The sequence below is a fragment of the Triturus cristatus genome, chromosome 1_1 (assembly GCF_964204655.1).
Source record: "Triturus cristatus chromosome 1_1, aTriCri1.1, whole genome shotgun sequence".
Lineage (NCBI taxonomy): Eukaryota > Metazoa > Chordata > Amphibia > Caudata > Salamandridae > Triturus > Triturus cristatus.
The window spans coordinates 124,698,882-124,726,391 of NC_140579.1; the positions used below are offsets into that span (position 1 = coordinate 124,698,882).

At 44.5% G+C, this 27,510-nt stretch overlaps 1 protein-coding gene across 3 annotated transcripts in view; it reads right to left on the minus strand.

Annotated features, from left to right (window-relative positions):
- LOC146869749 (uncharacterized) overlaps positions 1-27,510 on the minus strand; it is a 101,833-nt gene that overhangs the window by 20,543 nt on the left and 53,780 nt on the right. For all 3 annotated transcript variants that reach the window (XM_085614146.1, XM_085614154.1, XM_085614138.1), the window contains one exon: positions 14,776-14,819. In XM_085614146.1, coding sequence (XP_085470272.1) covers positions 14,776-14,819 — 44 coding nt within the window. The remainder of the gene's footprint in view (positions 1-14,775; positions 14,820-27,510) is intronic.

The window sequence follows — 27,510 nt, forward strand, 5'->3', positions numbered from 1 at the left end:
TGTCCTGTCCCACTTCCGTAAACTCATCTAATGTGTAGTGGGGATGGGAAATATTGGGGCTCATGCAAACTCCCCTCCCTCAAACCCTGAGGCCTTCTGATTCCCTGCTCAAACCTCCCGCCCTTTCTTAGTCCCCCCACCCACCACCACTCCAAGGGCCTGATGTACTAAGCTGTTTTGCCTAAATTTGCAAAGCCACAAACTTTGCAACCAGAAAATGACTGGTCTTGTGGGTTTTGCTAAATGTTAAATAAAACATAGAGCAAATCAGAATTTTTTGGGACTCTCAAAATGGCTTTTGCAACTCATTCTGACTTGCAAAAGGAGAGGAGAGTTAAAGGGCAATCTACCTATTTTTGCGCTCCAGTGGTCTGCCAATGTAGTTCCAAATCACTGAAAGGTAACTGGCAGCAGAGTTCCAATGGTCATTCATTTGCAGATCGAAGCTGTCCACAAGGGACAGATTCCACGTTGCGAAAGCTGGCAGGGGGTCTTGGGAGGAGCAGACAGTAGTCCATGGAACCCCATTTTCCTCCCATGTAAAGATTTTACAAATAATTTCTATTGCAATTTAAGAGACATAGGTCGCCTTAAAAAATGTTACATGTAAAAAATGCTTCTACAGGAATGGAGGTCACGCTTCCCATTGCAGGCCTCCACCTCTGCGTTGATTGGCATTCCTACTAATGTAGGAGTTTTTGAGACCTCCTGCGAATGTACATTTTGTGGTGTAACTGATAAGCACATCTGTTGCTTTGGAAAATGAAGCTCAGATTGTAGCAACTCTGTAGTTATTCCTGAGTCAGAGTTTCCATAGAAAGAGTGTTTTTTGTTTTGCTTATGACTTTGGCACCCCTTGAAAAATATTGACAAAAAAAAGTTCATCCACCTCTGTTCCTTCCTGGAAATATTCAGGTGGATCTATTAAGCGGTGGCAGAGAAAAAGGGAGGCACAAAAACACCTTTCCCCATCCTATTTCCATAAGAAAAATTGGATAATGATACAGAAAAAAACGGCTTCACAGAATTACCCCAAATTTGACAGATAGCTAGATATTTATCTAGAAGCACACTTTTTTTTATTTAGTGTACACCTGTTCAGCGGTTTTAGAGAAATTAGGTTTAAAAATAGCAATATGTGGTGACATGGGACTACTGTGGCACTCACACGGGAGTCCACAGGTAAAATGACAAAAAAAGAATTCTGATTGGCTGGTCCGGCAGGACTGAACAATGTCATTGGCTGGCCACAACAGAGAAAAGAATTGCAGCCGCCATTACAGTAATCACACACTCCAAGAAAAGAGTAAACAGGGTGCCTGGTGTATTCTGACTCATTATTATTGAAGGAAGCAAGCTTACTGGCAATTAGAGCATCGGAATGTTGAGAGCTCCACTGAAGAGAATGGAGTGACTCAGGGCTTATAACGGCTGGTAGAAGCCCATAGCTCCAACAATCCAATGTTTGTCTTTCTGTTTTTCCCTTTTTAATTTAGAACATGCTACCCTCAGTGGGTGGAATCTTCTAATGACCTCATAGCCCTTCTGTCTCATGCTCTACCGGATGTTAAAGGCTCTCACCCTCGGAGTAGGATCCTCCTGCGGCTTAGGTCTATAACTCGAGTTCAGGGCCTTTAACAACTGGTAAAGCCCTTGGCTAAATAAAAAAAAAAGAAAATGTTACTTATTGAGGTCGTGGCTCTGGAAAGTGCAGGGCATTGACTATCATGCCCCTTCTACCCACACCCTATTGTGAGAGTCCTGGCCGTGAGAGGCAGGGGAGATGATGGCACCGCAACATTATCTGCTAATCCACTCCTTTTCTCGTGACACTGGAGGCATGACGGAGAGGTTGAGAACAAGGGGATCCGATACTAACAGTCGTCCACTGTATCAGGTACAAATCCAGTGGTGTGTGGGATCTGTGCATGGCGCCACCAGGAACATTAAAAAAGAAGGTTTTTTGTACATTAAATGTGCCCATACAATCACTCTGATGTAAAATAAATATATAATGTTTTTACACTCCATTACAGGTCTTATTTTTGGTCCTCCTAACTCTTACTCAGAGGTGCAGCATTGATGCCCGACACATTGGGGCAGATTTATAAGCCCTGTGCGTCACTTTTGCGCCGCCGTTGCGTCACTTTTGTGACGCAGCGGCGGCGGAAAGCCAGCGCCATGCTGTGGCAGATTTACAACGTGACGCATCTAGGGAGATGCGTCACGTTGTAAAGCTTGCGCCACATGTGGGCGTACCTTCACAGGGGGGGGCGTTGCGGTGCAGGAACACCTCCGAAAAGTGGCTGAGTGAAATCTACAAGATTTCACTCAGTGACGTTTCCGGCTATGCTGCGTCAAATCCCTGCGCCTGCTTGAAGCAGGCGTAAGGATTGACGCTGCATTGTACCGATAGGGCACCCCCGAGCCTTGCTGGAGCTGCGTCGCGCTTGCGACGCAACTCCAGCAATGCGCCGCCCTTCCGCCATCCGATGCGTCACGCATCTGTTTATCCTTGCGCCACGATGCGCTGCATTGTAAATGCAGCGCATCTATTGCGGCGCAAGGGTAAAATTGCGTGACGCATCTTCCCTGGCGCATCCCTGCTGATTTGCAGGGATGCTCCAGGGAACATAAATCTGTCCCATAGGTTGAACAGATGTCCCGCATTTCCCCAGACGGTCCCGGTTTTTGGAGAAGTGTCCCTACACGTTTCTCCATATTGAAGAAATGTCCCAGTTTTTGGGTAGTGCCTGGGTTATTTAAAGAAATGTCCCGGTTTTTAAGGTAGGGTCGGGTGAACCTGCACGTTAATCACAGTGTGGTCCAGGCTCACATTTCGACCGGCCCTCTTAGAAATGGGGACAGAAGTTACTTTCTTTAAACTCTCCTGCTGTGCTTCTTCGCCTCATTGAAGCAGCACAGCAGGATTTAATGAGGATTTAATGAGGTGTGAATCGGGGCTGCAGAGGCCATAGGGCGAGGCCAGGCCCACCAGCAGCCGGACCCTGGAGCTCGTCGCAGAATGGGGGAGGTAATGTGAAAATACATGTTTTTTTTTAAAAGAACACAAGTGTATATATATATATATATATTACCTACTGGCGGTCGCCAGTAGGTAGTTATAGTTAGGACCCCTTTTCCATAGGAAATCCGCAACATTCTATTTTGAATAACTTTGGCGCCGGTCGACGAATCCTCGCGAATTTTTCAAAATAGGTGGGGCGCTACGCTCCGCTCCTACCCTGAAAGTCTCGGGGGGATTCGTCAAGCGGGGGCTGAGATAAAAGGGGGGTCCCAAAACGCGTTTTTCCCATGCATTTTTCCATAGGACCTTTAAACAGGGCTACAGCCCGAACGGCTGAACAGATTTACTTGAAATTTGGCAGAGAGGTAGTCCTCAGGTCAAGGAAGTGCCTTTTGTAGGTTTGGTGTAAATCTGTTCAGTATTTCCTGAGAAAATAGCATTTAAAAGCATATATATATGTGGGCGGAGCCTAACCACACATCTCATCCTGAGATCTGATTGGCTGTCAGCACTTCATCCAAGAAGTGTTGGCAGCCATCTTGGGACCAATATACATGATAGCACCTCATTAAAAAGCATTGCAGTTAATAGAAGGTTTTAAGACTTTAGTTACATTATAAATCATTTGTTGATGGTACCATACTCATTTTAGGAATTGTGGTATGTTCTAAGGTGATTTCACCATGTGAAAAAGCCTTCTGCTGGGATATCATGATTGAGAGAAAAATATTTTCTCATGCTTTTCCCACAGAGGTTTGGAAGGTGATCTATAAGCTAAACTGAGAGCTTATTTTCTGTAAATTCACATTATCTTTCTCAGTCATGTGAGAATGAAGTCTGACATTCTCAGTAAAACATGTACATCCAACAAGGGCAGAGACTGTCAGTTGATTCCTTTGTGTTCTACTGCAGCTTCCCAGAGTGTTCCAAAGAACTACTAGAGCGCTAACAGTCCTACCTATGATAAACGTATGGCACACCTGAAGCCATCTTGCTTGGAATAAAGTGGTAACTCTTAAAACATTTAATTTCAAAAGGAACAAAATGAGGGGGTTCATTTTTCCATAAAAAGTATGATTAGTGCTGCAGAAAGAAAAATTAGGGCACATTTTGAGTGACTTCTCAAATCCTCCTCTATTTCATTAAAAAATTCTGACATGCAGACTGAAACATGAACTTTCAATACCAGCAGCAGTTTTCCCTGGTGAGCAGTAGCTTTACTACAGTGATCTAATGAGCAAAAAGGGTGCGCACATTCTGAATTTATGGCAAATGTGTGACACATCTGAATGCCTTCTTGATGGAATCAAAGTAAAAAACTGAAAGTATTTCCTACTGAGGAGACTGCAGTAAATGAGGAAATTAGGAAACTTCATAACAAATAAGTCTCCCAAGATGGCCACCAGAGACAAAAGAGCCCAAATGTAGCCCAAATATCACCCAGATGTAGCCCAAGTATAGCCCAATGACAGAATGTCCCAGAATGTTCTTAAAAACAACTAGAGCGCTTACTGTCTTCATTATGACAAAAGTATGGCACACCTGAAGCCATCTTGCTTGGAATAAAGTGGTAACTCTTAAAACATTTAATTTCAAAAGGAACAAAATGAGGGGGTTCATTTTTCCATAAAAAGTATGAATAGTGCTGCAGAAAGAAAAATTAGGGCACATTTTGAGTGACTTCTCAAATCCTCTTCTATTTCATTAAAAAATTCTGACATGCAGACTGAAACATGAACTTTCAATACCAGCAGCAGTTTTCCCTGGTGAGCAGTAGCTTTACTACAGTGATCTAATGAGCAAAAAGGGTGCGCACATTCTGAATTTATGGCAAATGTGTGACACATCTGAATGCCTTCTTGATGGAATCAAAGTAAAAAACTGAAAGTATTTCCTACTGAGGAGACTGCAGTAAATGAGGAAATTAGGAAACTTCATAACAAATAAGTCTCCCAAGATGGCCACCAGAGACAAAAGAGCCCAAATGTAGCCCAAATATCACCCAGATGTAGCCCAAGTATAGCCCAATGACAGAATGTCCCAGAATGTTCTTAAAAACAACTAGAGCGCTTACTGTCTTCATTATGACAAAAGTATGGCACACCTGAAGCCATCTTGATTGGAATAAACTGGTAACACTTAAAACATTTAATTTAAAAAGGAACACAATGAGGGGGTTCATTTTGCCATAGAAATTATCATTAATGCTGAAGAAAGAAAATGAGGGCACATTTTGAGTGACTTCTCAAATCCTCTTCTATTTCATTAAAAAATTCTGACATGCAGACTGAAACATGCACTTTTAATACCAGGAGCAGACTTCCATGGTGAACAGTAGTTTTACTACAGTGATCTAATGAGCAACTAGAGTGCTAACATTCAGAATTGATGGCAAATGTGTGACATATCTGAATACCTTCATGATGGAATCAACGTAAAAAACTGAAAGCATTTCCTACTGAGGAGACTGCAGTACATGAGGAAATTAGGAAACTTCATAACAAATAAATCTCCCAAGATGGCCACCGGAGACAAAAGAGCCCAAATGTAGCCCAAAATCACCCAGATGTAGCCCAAATATAGCCCAATGACAGAAGTGTGCAAAACACTTATTATTTAGTGTTTTTGCAGTGTTATATAGTGCAGACTTGTCAGGTATTGGAGTGCTTTACATGAGCATTGGTTACATCACACAAGCACATATTCATTTTGGTTGTAGACATGGGGAGACTAAGTGATTTGACCAGAATCACAGAATGTCGAGCTGAAGCAGAAACTTCAACCTGGTTCCCCAGTTGCAAAGTCTGCAGTTCTGGAAGTAACACCACATCCTCTCCCCTAAGTGCAACATTTAATCAAGTGGTCAACTGGATAAAAAAACATAAAGATAACAAATAATTTAAAAGTGCTTTGTCGCTATTTGAAAACTAAGACAAAATGTCCTTATTTTAGTCTTTTAGAGCACTAACCATAATTTTGATGCCAATAAGACCCTCTCATATATGTAATTTCTAAAGGAAATGCTCTAGGTATTACAGTTTTGATTACATCAAGATGATGTCAGGCGTTCCACACTTTTGTAATAAATATAGAATGTTAGCAATCTAGTTGTTCATTGGGATACTGTTGAGAGGCAAAGGCCAGGGGCACGGACTCTGAAAATTGAAGGCAGGTAGGAGAGTGCAAAGGCAACAATTTAACCACACTGGCAGGCAGGAAGGGCCGTGGAAGCACAACAGACTATGGATGGCAGTGGAAAGGGGGGCAGGGGCAACAAACCAACAATACAGGACTTGCAAGAGAGGCTGTTGGAGGGAAGATCTATTACGGGTCAAGGAAGCTAGAGGCGGTCCCCAGAGCCCCGGGAGCCACCACAGAACTGAGCAGGAGAGTGAGTCAGGGACAAAAGGGGCACCTTAATTTGAGCCGGGGTGCCTAGGAACGCTTGCTCCAAAAATGAAGAAAACAGACATATGAGACATGGAATTGGTGGCAGAATACAATGGCAGTTTAATGAGAAGATACAACTTCAAAGAAACCGCAGAATAGAGACATAAAGTACAAAATACAGAATCCAGATAATCATACAGCTGTCATGATATTCTCTGTATCTCAATTAATGTACTGACAGAGAGAGAGAGAAAACACATCTATAAATGCATCATGAGAAACAAGTTACACCAAGGAAAATGTTACCTAGGAACACTCACGTTTACTCTTAGAGCAAGCATTCCTGCAATTACAATACAAAATCTTTTAAATGCAAAAGTAAAGAGAACAATGGTTAAACATAACATGACATTTCATATAGGTAAAATAGAATAAGATACTTCAAGCAAAGCAGAGCAAGACATTTTAAGCAAAGGAAGACAAGAGCTCCCAGCTCTTGGGGAAAACCTGCACAGCCTGTTAACCTACATACAGACGGCGAGGTAGTCCGTCGATATCTGTGGGTGCTCTCTTTTTATATCATTTTGTGGGCTCCTTTGCACGCTACATCTACCTACGTATGCTACCCAAAAGCTTCGTCTGCAGATTTTACCAGACATTTCGTCATTTACCCACTTAATGCTGACAATGGACTGGGTGAAAAGGTCAGTCTCTCAGGCCAATCGCTTATCGTAAGTTCCATAGAGCAAGCAGAAAATAATGGGTATTGTACGGGAATTCAATATATTCATGTACAAAATCTCCTCAGTTCTCCTAACTTGACGCTCTGCGGTTGCCACTTCCTTAAAAGCGGGAAACCTGCCCAGGAAGCAAGTACCAGTCCAGGATGCAGCCTACTGTATGTCGACAGCTTCAGTGGGATGTTGAACTTTGATACCGAGCACGGAGCACTCGGGTAGGGTGGGGGCTACTAGTTTGGAGCAGAAGGCCTCGCAGACCTGCCTTCAGACTGCTATACACTAAAATTGCAGAGCTATGGTCAATTTAACAAAGAGGCCTACATATTGAACAGAAGGGCCTACACAGGGGTTTTATGCTGGCTGAGTGGTAAGGATGTCTCAGGATAATTATATAGCAACACAGGACCCGCTGGTCAATTTAATACGGCCTACAAATGCGGCTGGCAGGGCAAGGACAAGGGTCTCATACTTCAGGTGTGGACAGAACGGGCCAGGGGCCCCCTGTGATACAAAATCTACCCTCCTTCAAGGCTGTGGCAATGTAATAGACCATTGTGGGCAGAAGGAAGAGGCAATGGTAGTACAACCATACATGCCAACAGACCCGATTCAGCCAGGAAACGTCCAATGTTTTTAAGCTCAAATGGGCTTTATTTGATCTGTCTCCTGTCTACAATATCCTCTTTTTCAATGTAACTCAAAGGGGAAAATCAATACCCCAGTTTTTTTTCAAAATCTCCCTCTTACCAAGTTCAAAATGTTCGCAAGTATGGTACATTGGATCATGGAAGGAAATGGGATAGGGACATGGACTTGGATAACAGAGGACAAGAGGGACATGGAGAGGTGCACCAAACTGACCCTGCAGGGCAGGCATCAGGGTTTGCAGCAGCACAATACACCACACAGGGCATGCAGGACGGGAGTGCAGCACAACAATCCATAGAAAGCAAGAGGGAGGGGACAGGACCATGCACATGGACAACAGAGAACAGAGGGGCAAGAGGCAATGGTAGCTAGCTGACCATAATGGACAGACAGGAGAGAAAGCTGCAGCATTACAGACCATAAAGGGCAGTAGGGACGGATCAGGGGCATTACAATGGAACAGACAAGCCAGGAGGGAGGGAGTAGGGGTCTTCACATGTAAACAGAGGGCTGGGGGCAAGGGGGCAGGGCAGGAGCAGCAAGATAGCCATGGAGGTCAGGCAGGATGGGCACTAGAAGCAAGACACACCATGAAGAGCAACAGTGAGACTGTGATGGCATACACACAGACCATGGAGGGAAGGTGGGAGGGGGTCAGGGGCAGCTAACTGACCACACAGGGAAGGTGGGAGGGGCCATGGCAGCACAGAAGACCAATGGCTATGATGGGCAAGAAGGAGGGTGCAGGGGCATGCACAAAGGACGATGGAGGATAGAAGGGAGGGTCAGGACCTGTGCACAGACAAGAAAGTTCAGGGGAAGGGACCTCACAACAGACCACACGGGGCAGGCAGGAGGAGCAGTTGCAGCACAACAGACCAGGGAGGGCAGAAGGGTGTGGCAGTACAATGGACCATGTAGGACAGGAGGAAGAGGATAGGGGCATGGCATGTGGACAGGCAGGGTGGAGGTGGCAGGGACAGGTTACAGTCATCTGACAATGCTAGGCAGGTGGGAGGGGAGTGGCAGCTCAACAGAACACTCAGAGTAGATAGGAGTGGCAGGTCCATGGGACATGGTGGGCAAAAAGGATGGAGCAGGGGCATGCACAAAGACATCGGAGGGCAGGGGGAAGGAGAATAGGGGCAGCAAGCTAAGCACAGAGTTTAAGCAGGAGGTCAATGATGGGGCATAGAATTGGGCAATGGAGGGCAGGAGGAGTGGACTGGTACATCATACTAAATTGAGGGCAGTGGCAGCACATCAGACCATGCATGGCAGGAGGGAGGAGGCTATTCCATGGATTCACACAACAGAGGATAGGGAGGAGGGGGATGGGGCAGCAAGCTAACTGTTCAGAGAAGGCGGGTATTAGGAACTTTATTGTTTTTAAAACATTGAGTCTGTGCGAACTACTTAAAATATGAACAAGTATGCAGCATAATCTCACTTTTATTCAGGAAGAAGAGGACGTTTGTGACTGTGACTCCGGGCTCACTTGGCAGAAACACCCCCTGACCCTCCACCCCCTATCGCAAAATGTAATGCCCGTGAAAAGGGTAGGTGAACACAGTGTTATATAGAACATAGTCCTGAGAGCACGATTGAAAATGAAAACTAGATATAGTGTATGGTATAAACTATGCACCAAAAAGTGTGATATAAGATGAACCGGGCGTGAAATATAATATGCAATACATTGTGTGCAATGACAGATTCATTGGAGAGCGCGAGATAGCACAGGCACTAGCGCGTGCTATGCGATATGCGCCTTGGAGTGTAATATGCACAGGGCAGTGTTGTGTAACCTAACTAGTCTCTAAAGTTGTAATATAAAATATGTGCTGGGGAGTGTAACGTTGCATATGCACTGTGACACAGATATGGATCGCAGATTGTAATATGTATGGCATAGCACTGTGCGTTATAACATAGGCATCGAGGAAGGCACGTTAGATGGGGCAATATAACCCGTGCGAAGACAAGTGTGGCATGACATATTCACGGGGTGGTGTTACAGTGCACATGGGCTAGAGAGTGTCATAGCATATGCACTAGCTAGTGGAATACAACACAGAGGTGTGTGGCACTTGGCAGGCAATGGTGGGTGTAACACAGCATTGGGCTCTGTCAGGAGCGCGCTGTGACTCTCAAGTGATGTTCGTCCCCTTTCCAGAGAGTAAAATAAAAAGTATTACACATCCGGCAGTGGATGTGTGTTTTATTAACCGTGAGGGGGGTTTCTTGCATAGTTTTGGTCGAATTTTTGTCGAATCCCCTTTGAATGGCTTGGTGTGCATGTGTATTAAATGTGCCCGTCAATAGCTACCCATGTTTGTATAAATAAACGACAAGGGTGTCTACCGGGATTAGGCACGGTAGGGCATCAGACATGTCAGAGCTTCACTAGTAGTGTAAATACATTCCACGTGGATTCATTGCATGCATAGTCGCCTTTTAATGAATATCCCGCAAATCGTCATGGTGATAGGTACGTACGGTTTGTCCAGCATGTCCTAGGTGTGTCTATAAATAAATATTTTTTTAAAATAATAAAAAACAGTGGCCGGCCCTAGGGATTGGGGTCAAAAAAATATAATTAGGAGACAGGCCCTGGGGGATGGGGTCATCAGGGCCAATAAATTAGAATAAGAAGGGGAACCACACAGCCCCCCTTCTTAAAAAATTAAAATAAATAAAAGACTGGCATCGTGCCGGAGGCCATGCCCCCTCCGTGCAGCACTCTGCAAACGCACCCCCAACAGGCATCTCCAGTATGCGCCAGGGAGCTGCGCTGCAGACAGGTGTTCTGAGGCCAAGCCCCTTTTTACACCTCTCTGCAACGCAGCTCTGTGGCGCTTACTGGAGGTACCTAGTGGTCTAGTTTGACCCTAGGGACCCTTAGGATTCAAGGGGACTTAATCTCTCAACTTAGAACAGCCACAGGGCGCGTTTACACAGTGGTGAAGGGAGGGGACGGGGCCTGAGGTGACATGTGCAAACACGCACTATGGCACGTTTTAAATTGGGGATATAATTTCCCTTCAATACTGAGGGCCCCTGGGGGCTAACTAGCCCACCAAGTGCTTCCAGTAAGCGCCACTGAGCTGCATTGCAAGGAGGTGGTCCAGGCCGTGCCACTTTTTACACCTCTCTGCAACACAGCTCTGTGGCATTTACTGGAGGTACCTAGTGGGCTAGTTGGACCATAGGGACCCTCAGGATTCAAATGAACTTAATCTCCCAACTAAAAATGGACACAGGGCGTGTTTACACAGTGGTGAAGGGAGGGGACGGGGCCTGAGTTAACGTGTGCAAAAACGCCCTGTGGCCTGTTTTAAGAGGTAGTTTTAATCCCCATGCCCTATTATGTACTAGGGGCTTACAGAGGAGGTCATGCTAATCACAGGGGGACCCCAACGCATAATGTTCCCTAGTGTATGTAGGTGTTTTCACTGTATTCTAAGTGTCTTTTAACATAGCACTGGCTCTAGGACTGGCTAGTCAGACTCAGTTACCACCAGTATCCGTCTGAAAAAGTTGAGGGTACAGGATGATTTTGCAACAAGGCTTCTTTCTGCTCTTCTTTTTGTTCTTTCTGCACGTTATCCTTCTTCCTGCACTTATCTTTGTATTTGAGGACTTCTGTTGCTTCTTTCTGCACTTCTTTTGTTTCTTTCTGTGCATTTTTTCTTCTTTCTTCACATGTCCTATCTCTGTAGGCATAGTTAGAAATTAGCATTTAAAAAACCTTTGAAATTCACAGAAAAAACCATAGGTTTCAGGCACGTTATAGTTAGGATTTAGCATTTAAAAAACCTCAGAAATTCACTGAAAAAACCATAGGTTTCAGGGGTGTTATAGTTAGCTGGACTTTTCACTTGTACAAAACCATTGAAATTCCCCCGTTATAGTTAGTTCAGCTAACTATAACTCGCGCGCCCGCAATGCACTGCTGATGACGTCACATATTACATCACTCATGACATGGTCAGTGACATCACTCATGACATCACTGATGACATCTCAAATGACATCACTGATGACATCACTGATGACATCATCCTTGTGATAGAGTGGCAGACCTCCTCTCACCCTAATATAACCTTTGATACACACATTCAAAAATAGAGACTAAAATTTTCAAAACAATGGACATACCAATACCAGTTACAACAACCTCTTCAGTAATTCTAAGATCCACATACACATCCACTCATTCACCAACAGTCCTATACAGTCACTCATACATGTACTCACTCATCATATGTACTCATGCACCTATACATCCTGTTACACAATGCCACTCATCCATAGAGTTACTCACACACATAGTCACTCATGCTAATAAAGAATCAAACATACATTTACTTGCATATACAGTTATACACACACCACCACACTTACTTCTACGGAAACTTACACATACTTAGTCTTTTAAACAATCACTTATAGAAACACATACTTATTCATACAGGAACTCTTTCAATCTCTCACTCTCACATATACTCACATATATACACCAATAGTCACATATACTAGTTTAAAACATATGTAGTTACTCATAAAGACACTATTGAGACAGTCATTCACTCACTAACACACCCATACACACACTCATCCACCCATACAGTCCTGCACACATGCTGTGTTCAACACATACAAACAGTGAGTCACTCATTCATGCACCTATGCACTACGTAATACCCCCCACCGAACCATGCAGACACTCAGACTGATACTCAAAAAACCAACTAATAACCTATATAGACACCCATGTAGCTACTCACCAACCCATGCAGCCACTTATACACAAAGTGAGAGACTGATACAGATATTTACATATTTAAACATTACTCACTAAGCCATGTATTCACTATGATACACTTAATCAGTCAGTTACACAATCAATTTTTCAAAAACAAATCATCCATTTAGACACTTATATACCCATTTATTCTTCCATCGACCTTGAGATATACATATATAAAACATATTTAATTTTCAGAAAAACACACATTCACTGGATGATGTAATCAGTGATGTCATCAGTGATGTCATTTGAGATGTCATCAGTGATGTCATGAGTGATGTCACTGACCATGTCATGAGTGATGTAATATGTGACGTCATCAGCAGTGCATTGCGGGCGCGCGAGTTATAGTTAGCTGAACTAACTATAACGGGGGAATTTCAATGGTTTTGTACAAGTGAAAAGTCCAGCTAACTATAACACCCTTGAAACCTATGGTTTTTTCAGTGAATATATATATATATAGCCTTGTATCTAAATATATTTGAAGCTCTGAGACCTAATAGGACATTTAGTCCTATTTCTATGTCTCTGCCTGTCCTGGTGTTTCATTCTGAAAATCTGGTCACCCTACCGACACATTTTCTTTAGAGTTTAGAGTCTTAAATGACAGGTGTGACTATTGCCCGACTGAAAGATACTCACTGTATTGGTCTCAGAAGCAGATGGGCTGAGTCGGCCCATCTATGATAGCAGGCTATAACCTCAACGCTACAAACAGCGTATTAAAAGCAATGCTTATCCAAGCTGAGCTATCTTACAGACATATAGGCCACGTAGGAAGGTGGATAAAGGCACTGATGTGGAAGGCCTAGCAAGGAACACTGTGGTGGTGCATCGGCAATTCACTGACCTTCGTTTAGGGCTCATACTGCTCCACATACTAACATAGCATGTGTATTTGCAAAGCGCACGTATCACCCAAGGGTCTCAGATGTATATTGTTACCCACCTCAATGGTTCTCATTTTATCGACCTCAGATGGATGAAAGTCTGAGTGGACCCGCCGGGATTAGAACCTGTGACCATGATGTCGAACACAGGGCCCTACAGTGGATGCATTAGTCCACTAAGCCACTAGACCCACAAGACATACTAGCCAAGAGGGCACAGAGCGCCGACACTTGCCAATCCCAGGAAGCACTATAGACGCGTTTACCCACATTCCACCCCCAGCCAGTCCACAAACTCTTGTGGTCACATGATCCACTGGAGCGAAGAGGTGGCCGAGGCAACAAAGTTACAGGCAGAGCCGAGCGAGGGTCTGGCTCGTATCTTGGAACATGTGTACGAGCCGAGCCCTGAAAATATTTGCAATGTAAATTATACAACAAACATCATGTAGAATATGATAAAGTCTCGTCAAAATTCAAACAAGTGTATTTTTTTAACATTCGGGTTCTTTGATATTAATAGGGCACATAATAGCACTGAGCTGAGAAGTACTATTAAAAGTGGTAGTTTTATACTTTTGGTAGTTTGAGGTCACATATTTGAAAGTGTTTTTATGTGTGGCAATGAAGAAAAAAGATTTTTGGTGAAGTAAAATATTTGCCTAAGATCACGCAAGTTATGCAGGGAAGCTACGAGTTTTCCAGGTTTTATGATTTCTTTTTCTACAAATCAGTCAGTAAATGGGTATCTATTTGTCTTTCCTTATGTTAAAGCTGAGTTTTTACTTCTTAGTGCATTTTTCTGTAGTGTTTAAATGCAGTGCGAACTCGACCCAAAGGCCGAGTATTTTACAGGAGCACCAGTTACATTACACAAGGTCACATACAGTATTTATAGGCATGTTAAGATTGAGTGATTTGCCCAGAATCGCAGGAAGTTGAGCCGACGCGGAGACTCTAACCTGTTTCCCCAGTTCTACAGTGGGCAGCTCAGACCATAACGCCATATCCTGCATAGAGGGAGGGAAGCAGGCAGCAGCCACATGAAAGCTCAGCTCGATAAGGGCTCGAGGTTCCAACAGAGCCTCAAGCCGAGCCAGAGTCAGGCTTCAGGCTTGGACCTGGCGTGACCTTTCAGTGGCTCGCCTACCTCCACAGCCACCCTCCTGCCCTGGAACATGGCTTTCAGTGGCTCGCCTTCCTCCACAGCCACCCTCCTGCCCTGGAACATGACCATGAGACCAGACGTGTTCTCTTCCTCACCTGCCATGCTCTTCGGCTCTTCCTCCGACCTCGTCTTCTTCTCCCTGAAACATAATGTACATCCTTGTTAAGGACACATACTTGTAATTTAGCTTTCTGGCGAAAAAGGGTTAATTTACTAATTTGAGAAGCAAATATTTTACACACAAGCTGTGCTGGAATTCACAACAGGAACCCATAAACTGGGGGTCATGGTGTGGCAACATAACAGGGGGTGGAGTCACAAGGAGCGGAGCTGGAAAAGCAGAGTCTGACAATCAACATGTATGTTCTTCTTTTTTTTTTATTGCAGCATAGAAATTGGCAATGTGGATAAATGCATCAGTAAATCTGTTCTAGCTTACTTAATTAGTCACAAAGAGGTTGCATTTTAAAATATCTTACAGGGTTAAGACACCTGCTGTCCAGATCTTTGTGTGCCCATCGATTTTGAGGGACTACAATGTCTTTAACCCCTTGCCGCAGCGCGAATTCCACTGCAGCACTGTGGGGGTGCAGGGTGAGCACGGCGCCGCCATGCTCGTGACGGAACCACGCCGTCATGAGTCACGGGCGAGCTGTGCTCATGACGGCATTGTTCCGTCATGACTCTGCCCACTCATTATTTCGCCCGCACAGGCAGGGAATTAGTGCCGCGTGGGCGGAGCGGCCGCAGCATGACGGAACCACGCCGTCATGAGCACACGCCGCCCGTGGCTCATGATGGCGTGGTTCCGTCATGCGCATGGAAGGGGTTAAGTATAGACAAGATGTGATTCCTACACCTTATAACCCTCATTGTCTTATGTAACATCTCTTGTACATTTATTCATACACTTGTATGATTTATTGTGTCTCTCTGTGTGATGTAAAGCACTCTGATAGCCTGCAATGGGATGAGTAGTGCTATAAGATAATTTTAATAGGTGCCACTTAAATCATTTTTGGTGTAAATACTCATATGCACAGGTAAATCTTGCATTCTTACATGTCATGTGTATCTCTTACATACAGGCATTTAACAAAACTAATCAATCAATCAAACAAACTTTATTCAGTTTCACATATAAAACCATAAAAGTACTGAATAAATAAGAATTGATAAAAGATTTATACAAACGTCACATGAAAGACAAAACTACCCTAAAGATCTCATAGAGTACATGAAATAAGTTATAAAGTGCATATACCCTAGATCATAAAGGGTAAAGAACAGTTAGAAGGATGAGTCCAAGGACCTCCTCTAGACTATATGTGCCATCGAGGTACCTAGAGTAAAAGCATGCCCTTATAGCTACAGTCATTGAATCAAGGCAAGCTCTAAGCTTCACAGCAGATTTTAGGAAATTAAGAACAAATAAAATAGAATCTCCATGCAACAGTGGTAAATCGATAAGGGCTAGACGCACCTGCTTAAATTCCAACCTCCTTAAAATCAGAGTAATAAAGGCTTTATTAGGCTTCTGAGGGACCGCATAATGCTTACAAAATATAAAAAAATTAAGCATGTCCTGTGGAGACTCACCATCGCAGCCACAGGATTCTAAAATCTGGCCTCTACTACTCCCCTGTGGCGAGGCCAACAGGAGGTGAAACAGACCCAAACGAAACCTGGACAATAAAAAGCGATCATAGGTGCTAAAAGGACCCAGGAGATATAACTCATTCATTTGTGTTGTTTTCAAAATTAGAAATTTGCGGACACTGGGTTTCCTCCGTTCCACCTCTTCCCTCTCCATTTTCCTTAAACTGCAAAAAGACTCCCTGGCCCACCCTGGGTCATTCTTGGTCGCTGATTCTGGGTTTGTAAATAGTTCAATTCTTCCCAAACTTTCAAAACTGCTCTCGATATATCTAAGCCAGGGAATGTGACGGGCATAGTCAAGGGTCATACACTCCTACAGGATCAATCGACTCAAAGTCGATCCTTCAGCCAAATGTTAGGGGAGGTAGAGTCAATAAGTCACAAAGATAGGGCACCCCCAGTTCTTCATGTACCACCATATTAGACGTTCCCCGGGGCACACCTAAAAAACGCTTCAAGGATGAATTCTCAGCTACTTGTAACTCGTCCATTGTGACGTGACCCCATATTTCGTTACTGTACGAGGCTTTAGCGAAACACTTAGCCTGATTTATCTTTAAAAGTGCCGCAATCGGTCTTCTACCTAATTTAGAATCGAAATTTAAAGCGTCTGTATTTGCGTGCACTAGGTCTCCCCTTTTTCTCTGCTTTAGTGGGCCCCATTTCATTTGCTTGTACATTAGGACCCCCAGGTACAAGAAGACATCAGTACGGGGAACCTGAGCGGATCCAACCATAAATTGAAAAGGCTTTTAGATATAAGGACTGCGTCATCTGCATATAATAAGACAGGCAGACAACGTCGGCCTACCTGCGGATAGTCTACCCTTGTCATTGTTAAAATTTTATCCAAATTATTGATATATAAATTAAACAGGAAGGGGGCTAAAATACACCCTTGGCGTACTTCTCTGTTTATTGCAAAATTACGGGAAACCCTTAAATCTTGAGTGAATCTGACCTGCGCCTTAGTTGCTTGGTGGAGTGCTTCCAAAAAATGAACAATATTGCCATCTACCCCGAAAGCCAACATGGTCTGCCAAAGTTTTGCGCCAATCACCCGGTCAAACGCGGATAACAGATCCATGAAGGCTAAGTAAATAGTACCGGGGCGGGCGACTGTGTATTTACTGAGAATCATAGATAGGTTAAGGCACTGGGCCACGGTGGACCGCCCAGGACGAAACCCGTATTGGACGTCCGATAGAATAGCATGTTCCTTTGCCCAGTTAGTCAACCTCTCTAGGAGTACTCGGCCTACCACCTTTACTACCGAGTCCAGCAGTGAAATCGGTCTGTAGCAGTGAGTGCTATCTCGGTTGCTCTTTTTAAAAATAGGCACTATAGTGGAAGTAGCACATGACTCAGGACAACCCGATTTTACCGCCGCATTCATAACTACTGTGAGGAACGGTGCCCAAAAGGTTGGGTCTGGTTTATAAAGATCCGACGGAATGCCATCAGGACCCGGGGCTTTATTTCTTGACAGCCCAACGATGCCATCCTTAACCTCTTCTATATTAAAAACCAAATCAGAGGTACCGGCCTCGCGACCAGAGAGGCAGTTTAAGTCGGGGGGACACCGAAACATGGCTTCAAAATGAAGCACCCACTCCTCCTCAGAAATATGGGCAACCACCACACTTCCTTCCTTGTGATTCAAGTAGGGGCTATTAATTATACTCCAAAATCCGGAACTGTCCCTCAGCGTACTAACCTCAATTAACTTCCTCCAGGCTTCCTCCTTTAACATGGACGTACGTCCTGCCAGTTCGTTCTTGTACTCCCTTCGGCAGATTCTAACTAATGTGGAATCTTCTGGGCTCCTATTTAAAGCTTCTCTCAGCTTCCTGGCTGCCCAGGAGCAATGAGAATCATACCATCTAGGGACCTGAGTGGCAGATCGCTGAGCCGGGGCACTTAAAAATTGCTTATTTTAGCAGAAATGGTTTTAAAAGCACTGATGGCCTCTGCCGGGGCCGTTGACGGGGTGGTGCACAGGGCTAACTCGTTAGCACACGTGACAATTATTGACTCGTAAAATACAGCAGGGGATATCTGGACCCATTTTAACTGCCTTCCACCATCTGTTGGTCTCACCACCCCACTCTGCCCGGCCCCTCCTCTACACCACCCCACTCTGCCCGGCCCCTCCTCCCTGTGCCAGTAAGGGTCCGCTAAGAAAAACACACAAAGGGTTGTGGTCACTGTATGCACTGATTTGAATGATGAACCCCATAAATAATTCAAGTAGAGGCCTTGATACCAGTATAAAGTCAATAAATGAACCACCTCCCTGCCAATTAAAGGATGGTGTGAGGGCCTTACTGTGGGATCAATTGAGCACATGAGGGACGATAAATCAAATTCATGTAAAAAAGCATTCAGCGTATCACCTTGTGATACGCTGAATGGTATCAACAAAGTCAAAAACCTGCCTCCAAATCATAGTTTGTCTTAAATTCTTTTGAAATGATAACATGCTGTGCACCTTTGTTTCCCTGCATTGCATTGGCATCTTGGTGTCAGGCTTCAGGTGGCTAACAGCCTGGTGATACTTGTAGCAAGCATTTGCAATGCAATAGGTCTCTCATTTGGGAGACTTAGAGCTATTGCCATTGTAAACATAAAAGTGGGTGCCGTGGTCAAACATAAAGTGCAGCGCCTGTGTTGTAAACTTGAAAGCGGGAGCTGTTTGAAACATAAAGTGCGGCACCTGTGCACATAAAAGTTATGCGCATGGTGGCCCGTGAAGCGGGCAACATGGTGATAAAAAAATAAACATAAAAATGGGCGCTGTGCTAAAACATGAATCGCGGCACCCGTGCATATAAACGTTATGTGCATGGCAGCTTGTGAAGCGTGTGCCGTGGTGATAAAAAATAAACATGAAAAAGGGTGCCGTGCTAAAACATGAAGCGCGGCATCCATATACAGTAAATTTATGTGCACGGCTGTCCGTGAAGTGAGCGCTGCGGTGATAAAATATCACTAGCAGGAAAAAAAGAGAAGTAGTCCCTAAACAGAGCACATAAACACCTACAGTGTAAGTAAATTGTAGTAGGCCGGTGCTCCTTGGCATACAGCGGAAGTGATGTATCGGGAGCGCCAACCAATAAGGAGCCAGGAAAGAAGAGCCATGCAGGAGTGAACCAATGGCAAGAAGCAGGAGGGATTGCACTCCATATACTAATTACATCAGGTCTTGCGCATTCACGTTGCCTAGGCTGGAACTAAGAAATAAGAGCCCGGCTGGAATTAGAAAAAAGAAAGTCCTGTTGCTGCCTGCAGGTTGCTCTCCAAATGGAATGCAGACAGAGCGCAACTGCTGAATTATGTCCCTTTGTCCTAAAAAGACACCAGGACGAATTCAGCATGTTACCCTGAGCTCAGAAATAGATGCCGGAAACAGCATCATGCGGGACACCCCAACTTTCCTTAACTGCCCATGGGGGCACATTGTTGAGGAGACTGAGCAAACCCCTCTGTCTGCATTTCCTTCTGCAATCTCCCTGCCAGGACCTGCACAGTATGTTTGTTTTCCCAGGTGTGACAGAGACATTTGGGCCAATTCTGTGTTATTTTGTACGTCTAGCTCAGTCAGAAGGAAATGGACATGTATCGCTGAGAGTCCGCGCAAGACACACCCAGTGCTGTTTGATGTTAACTGGCCTACCTTGTAATTAGAGGACTCAACAATATGTGTGCTTAGCATCTGACTGCTGCATCGGCCGTGAGAGGTCTCACTCAGAGTGCACCTTCTGATAGTGGCTACAGCTCCTTTCGACCAGGATATTGGTGGTTGGCGGCAGCCTGATTCACGGATCATAGACACCAGCCGGTTTACCTGAACCTCCGACCTGCCTCTGCTAAAATCTAAGCCAGAGCCCAGTGGCGGCTGCTTGGGATCTGAAGTGGTGAAGCAGTGGGGGAGGCAGGAATACGAAAATAAGCACAGACAATAAAATAAACAAATATATAAAACTTACACACTGCTCAGGCTCCCAGATGTTAATCCTGACGCTGCTCTCATGCTAGGAATACTATTCCCAGCATGAGAGAAGCACCTGGATTGCTCTGAGCAGCCTGGTTTGCAGCTCAGACAGTGCCTGGGAGCCTGTGTTTTTTTCCCACCCGGCTGTACAGCAGTGCCGGGAGGAGAAATGCTAAGTGCCTAAGATGGCCGGCAAAACCGCCATGCCCACTTTGTAATGCCCATCACCCCTCATCCCCACTGTTGCACATAGAGTGCACGGCCTGGCTGCGACCTTTGATGCAACTCGCTGGCAGCTGCAGGTAAGAAGGAAAATAAAATGATAAAATTGGTTTATTATCATTTTATTTTTCACGTTTAACTCTGCTTCCACCTAGTGGGTGACGTTCCTCCGTGATAACGGAGGAGCAGCCCCTGCCAGTACCCCATACCTGGGTCCTCACTTCCATCTAACATCTGTGAGCTGGGTGTGTCTTGCGTATTAAGCATGTGTCGCATGGCTCGGAGGCCATGTGGATGTGAATGGTCTTCAATGGGAACCTCAGCAAATGGTGGTTTTCCCTCATTTGTTCGTGGTCTTTTACGTGGACCAGAAAACCTAAATTCTGCTTCTCCTTGAGCGGTGGGCCGACTGTTGAATACGCACCCCACCCCTGTCCAGGCCAATCCAGACCTAAACTCCGTTTCCCCTTTCGATTAGGGTTGCCGCCTTTTCCAGAGAAAAATAGTGCCTATATTTTCTCGTTTTAAGATTCTACAAAGGCCCAGACATGATTCTTAAATAAAACGTTATACAAAATTGTTTCTATTCATTTTTAACAAGCCATTTTTTGGTCTCGCCTGACCCAGCGCATGCGCTGGTCTGGCGAGACTTATTGAGAGGGCTCCAAAAAGTGCTACCAGGCCAGCCTAGAGCTACAGTGCATGTGCGCGGGTGCGCGCGCCGCGCTTTACCGCAATTACTTTCACTTTTGCGACCCCACGGCCGCTTAGATGCGCGATCGGGATCACTTTCACGGCCGCAGGGCCGCTTGGCATAGCCAATAGGTCTCGCTTTTGGGACCTTTATAAGTATTTAGTTATGCCACTGTTGCATGGCTAAACACTTATAAGGTCCCAAAGGCGAGCCCTATTGGCTATGCCAATGCTTGTTGTCTATGTGTATCAGTTGGTGGTCATTAGGGCAGCTGTAGAACACATTTTAAAGTGTTTTCTTTTAACATCCACTGTTTAAAGTATGTACTGATAAAAGAACACATACCACCTTTAGGTGATTTTTCTCATTTTTTTACTGACCAGTGCATTGAAATACTGGTAATGCCCAGTGCTTTAAGAGGAAATATAGAAGGGCAGGTACTCACTATTGAGAGAATCTGTTTGCTCCTAGGAAATGCTGGCACTCTGCCATTTTATGTATTGTAGCAGTTCTGACGCGAGTAGGTACTCTGCACTCTGCCATGATATGTATTGTAGCAGTGCTGATGCGTGTAGGTACTCTGCACTCTGCCATGATATGGATTGTAGCAGTGCTGACGCGTGTAGGTACTCTGCACTCTGTCATGACATGCATTGTAGCAGTGCTGGTGCGTGTAGGTACTCTGCACTCTGCCATTATATGTATTGTAGCAGTTCTGACGCGAGTAGGTACTCTGCACTCTGCCATTATATGTATTGTACCAGTGCTGACGCGAGTAGGTATTCTGCAATCTGCCATTATATGTATTGTAGCAGTGCTGACGAGAGTAGGTACTCTGCACTCTGCCATTATATGTATTGTAGCAGTGCTGACGCGTGTAGGTATTCTGCACTCTGCCATTATATGTATTGTAGCAGTGCTGACGAGTGTAGGTACTCTGCACTCTGCCATTATATGTATTGTAGCAGTGCTGACGAGTGTAGGTATTCTGCACTCTGCCATTATATGTATTGTAGCAGTGCTGACGAGAGTAGGTACTCTGCACTCTGCCATTATATGTATTGTAGCAGTGCTGACGCGTGTAGGTACTCTACACTCTGCCATTATATGTATTGTAGCAGTGCTGACGAGTGTAGGTACTCTGCACTCTGCCATTATATGTATTGTAGCAGTGCTGACGAGTGTAGGTACTCTGCACTCTGCCATTATATGTATTGTAGCAGTGCTGACGCGTGTAGGTACTCTGCACTCTGCCATTATATGTATTGTAGCAGTGCTGGCGCGTGTAGGTACTCTACACTCTGCCATGATATGTATTGTAGCAGTGCTGGCGCGTGTAGGTACTCTACACTCTGCCATTATATGTATTGTAGCAGTGCTGACGCGTGTAGGTACTCTGCACTCTGCCATTATATGTATTGTAGCAGTGCTGACGCATGTAGGTACTCTACACTCTGCCATGATATGTATTGTAGCAGTGCTGACGCATGTAGGTACTCTACACTCTGCCATGATATGTATTGTAGCAGTGCTGACGCATGTAGGTACTCTACTCTCTGCCATGATATGTATTGTAGCAGTGCTGATGAGAGTAGGTACTCTACACTCTGCCATTATATGTATTGTAGCAGTGCTGACAAGTGTAGGTACTCTGCACTCTGCCATTATATGTATTGTAGCAGTGCTGACACGTGTAGGTACTCTACACTCTGCCATTATATGTATTATAGCAGTGCTGACGAGTGTAGATAATCTACACTCTGCCATTATATGTATTGTAGCAGTGCTGACGAGTGTAGGTACTCTGCACTCTGCCATAACATGTATTGTAACAGTGCTGACGCATGTAGGTACTCTGCACTCTTCCATTACATGTATTGTAGCAGTGCTGACGAGAGTAGGTACTCTACACTCTGCCATGATATGTATTGTAGCAGTGCTGACGGGTGTAGGTACTCTACACTCTGCCATGATATGTATTGTAGCAGTGCTGACGAGAGTAGGTACTCTACACTCTGCCATTATATGTATTGTAGCAGTGCTGACGAGAGTAGGTACTATACACTCTGACATGATATGTATTGTAGCAGTGCTGACGCGTGTAGGTACTCTGCGCTCTGCCATGATATGGATTGTAGCAGTGCTGACGCGTGTAGGTACTCTGCACTCTGCCATGATATGGATTGTAGCAGTGCTGACAAGTGTAGGTACTCTGCACTCTGCCATTATATGTATTGTAGCAGTGCTGACGCGTGTAGGTACTCTGCACTCTGCCATTATATGTATTGTAGCAGTGCTGACGCGTGTAGGTACTCTACACTCTGCCATGATATGGATTGTAGCAGTGCTGACGCGTGTAGGTACTCTGCACTCTGCCATGATATGGATTGTAGCAGTGCTGACTCGTGTAGGTACTCTGCACTCTGCCATTATATGTACTGTAGCAGTGCTGATGCGTGTAGGTACTCTGCACTCTGCCATTATATGTATTGTAGCAGTGCTGACGTGTGTAGGTACTCTGCACTCTGCCATTATATGTATTGTAGCAGTGCTGACGCGTGTAGGTACTCTGCACTCTGCCATGAAATGGGTTGTAGCAGTGCTGACGCGTGTAGGTACTCTGCACTCTGCCATGATATGGATTGTAGCAGTGCTGACGAGTGTAGGTACTCTGCACTCTGCCATTATATATATTGTACCAGTGCTGACGCGTGTAGGTACTCTACACTCTGCCATTATATGTATTGTAGCAGTGCTGACGCGTGTAGGTACTCTACACTCTGCCATTATATGTATTGTAGCAGTGCTGACACGTGTAGGTACTCTACACTCTGCCATTATATGTATTATAGCAGTGCTGACGAGTGTAGATAATCTACACTCTGCCATTATATGTATTGTAGCAGTGCTGACGAGTTTAGGTACTCTGCACTCTGCCATTATATGTATTGTAGCAGTGCTGACACGTGTAGGTACTCTACACTCTGCCATTATATGTATTATAGCAGTGCTGACGAGTGTAGATAATCTACACTCTGCCATTATATGTATTGTAGCAGTGCTGACGAGTGTAGGTACTCTGCACTCTGCCATTACATGTATTGTAACAGTGCTGACGCATGTAGGTACTCTGCACTCTGCCATTACATGTATTGTAGCAGTGCTGACGAGAGTAGGTACTCTACACTCTGCCATGATATGTATTGTAGCAGTGCTGACGGGTGTAGGTACTCTACACTCTGCCATGATATGTATTGTAGCAGTGCTGACGAGAGTAGGTACTCTACACTCTGCCATTATATGTATTGTAGCAGTGCTGACGAGAGTAGGTACTATACACTCTGCAATGATATGTATTGTAGCAGTGCTGACGCGTGTAGGTACTCTACACTCTGCCATTATATGTATTGTAGCAGTGCTGACGAGAGTAGGTACTCTGCACTCTGCCATTATATGTATTGAAGCAGTGCTGACGAGAGTAGGTACTATACACTATGCCATGATATGTATTGTAGCAGTGCTGACGAGTGTAGGTACTCTACACTCTGCCATTATATGTATTGTAGCAGTGCTGACGCGTGTAGGTAGTCTACACTCTGCCATTATATGTATTGTAGCAGTGCTGACGAGAGTAGGTACTCTACACTCTGCCATGATATGTATTGTAGCAGTGCTAATGAGAGTAGGTACTCTGCCTTTGAAATTAATTGTCAGGTAATTGATACCGGACAATATATACTGACTTACAGAACTCGTCATGCCAGTATATAAACCAGCCAGGTGGCAACCCTACTTGTGCTGTGTTGGGCATCGCTTAGAGCCTTCGACCTGTTCCCACTCTATCCCTAAACACACCATATCCTTCACTCAGAGCAGATCTGCCCACTCACATGGTAACGTTGTTTCACGCATGTGCACAACTAATGGTATATTCCACACAGTTTCCCCCTTTGTAATTTGTTACCAAATTGTTTTTTCTGGTGACGTGGAGGCGCACAATAAAGGGACTGAGCTCTGACCTAAGTGGGGCTTCGGGAGTATGCCACCAACCGTTCCTCACTGTGTGCTGTGCCCCTTCTTTGCCTGCGCTCGTGCGCCAGCTGGATATTGAATTGGTGATGATAGAGTGCCATGTTGTTCTGAAAGTTGTAGGGGTGCACCATAATCACCGTTAGTCAGCACCCACATATGTTAATGGAATTTATTAACGTGTGACTTAGAAATGTCGTAGTTAATTGCGGGTGTGTATTTTAGTCAATGCATAATGATTGGTTTCCGTGTAATGTGATGCATTAGGTTTAAATGTGCACCATATTAAAGTTTGCACGTGTAGGTTGCATACTTATATATGAAATGTAATGAAAATAATGTTTATAGAGTGATTGTAGACGAGTGTGTTTAAATTGTGTAAAGGCCTGATCGCATATACGGTTAAAGAGAGAGGCCTGTTCGTTTCTTATGTTAGCCAAATATTGTAGGCCGAAAATGATTTCCCTTGGTAAGGCTTTGGGTTTCAGGACGTTAGAAAATCTCGTTCCCATGTTTCTGGACACCTAGCTCGTTAGAGAAACTAACTCTTTGTTTCAGGAGTCAGGATGGCCTGAGAAGCCAATATGGGTGTATACTGGAATGTAGGGATGATACTTTCGGCGGAGAAGGTGCCTGGGACCCGAGGACAAGTAAACCGTCATTGGAAGGGATAGAAGTTTCACTGGAAAATCACTGGGAGAAGACCTGGCTGAAGAGGTGTGCCAGAGGGCGTGTTCTATGTTTTTGGGATTTTGAATTAGGGACAGTGCCCCGAGGGTTGAACAGTTGAGGTTTAGATGGAGAGCTAGAAGGAGCTTCTTAGAGCGAGCTCTGACTAAGTGAGTGCACTTCTAAGGAAGTCTTCTCTTCTGACACCTTTTATCCTCTTGCCTGGGAAAATGCTAAGTGGGGATGTCACCTTAGAGATAGAGCAGGGATAAACTAACTGGGTTCCTTTTAGGTTAATGACTTCTAACATAGAGATTAGAGCAGTTATTGGTTGCCTGATGCTTCTGGAGTTAACTATTCTTCTTATTCTGAGTCGGATGAGACTCCTGCGTAGGATATTCTTTGACTAGTGCTCATTTATTTACTTAACCTCCTGCTGAGGTGCTTGTATGTGCAGTTATTTTCGGCTTTGTAATAAATCTTTACAATTTGAGATTAGGAGTCAGTGGTCCTTTAGAGTTCAATTTTGATGATGTGTTAACTTTGGACTTCCTCCCCTCCACACTATTTAGCAGATAAAAAGATCCTGGCGACCTGAGAGGATTCTTGGTGATGGTAAAACAGATAAGAATCCGGCTTTATCAGTGACAAGGACAGGCCACATGGAACCCATGAGGTTTCCGCAATCAGATGCCCCCTTATGCCTGCCCGCAGCTTACCATATATGCCAATAGACCTGACTTGATGCCAAAAATGTATTCACTATGGCTGTCTCGCACCTAAAATTTGCTCTGCCTCAACAGGAGTCAATGGGGAAATATATTCTCATGATCATGTCTTTTAAATTCTCCCACTTTCCTCTTCTAAAATGTTGGCATGTAGGCCTTACTGAGAGAGCGTACCAGCTCCAATGTGGAGTCCTGCTCACACTCATGGCCCATACGTGCCAACAGACCCCATTTAGGCGGAAGGCTCACGAATTGTAAAGTAACAAATGGCTTTATTTTAGCTCTGTCCCATCTGAAATTGACTCTGCTTCAATAGAGGTAATGGGGAAAATACATTCCTACGATTTGTTTTCAAACTCTCCCGCTTCCTGTTCTAAAATATTGGCATGTACACGCCTCCTACATGCCCCCAAGCGACACGGCCTGCTACTCTGCGGACAACTCAGACTACTTCGCCTCTGCACCAAGAACAGCTGGACGCCAATTCACCAAAATACCAAGAGTAGTGAAAGTGCAATCATACGCCATTTGACCTTGACTTTCTCTCACACATTTACACATACATACACATTCAGACATGCACACTCTCTCTCTCACATAAACACACTTTCATCCTGAAGCATGCACACAATATACATTTAAAAGCATTTTTTTACTTACCTCAGTTGCCAGGGCGGGTCATATTCCACCTAATTGTACTCGAATTATTGTATTACACTAATGGTGAATAATGTAATTTGTTTACTATTAGTGCAATAAAAAATAGACAGAAAACAAAGAATGTGGAGCCCCAACCAATGTCCATAATGAGTTGCCCCTGCGTTTGTGGAACTGA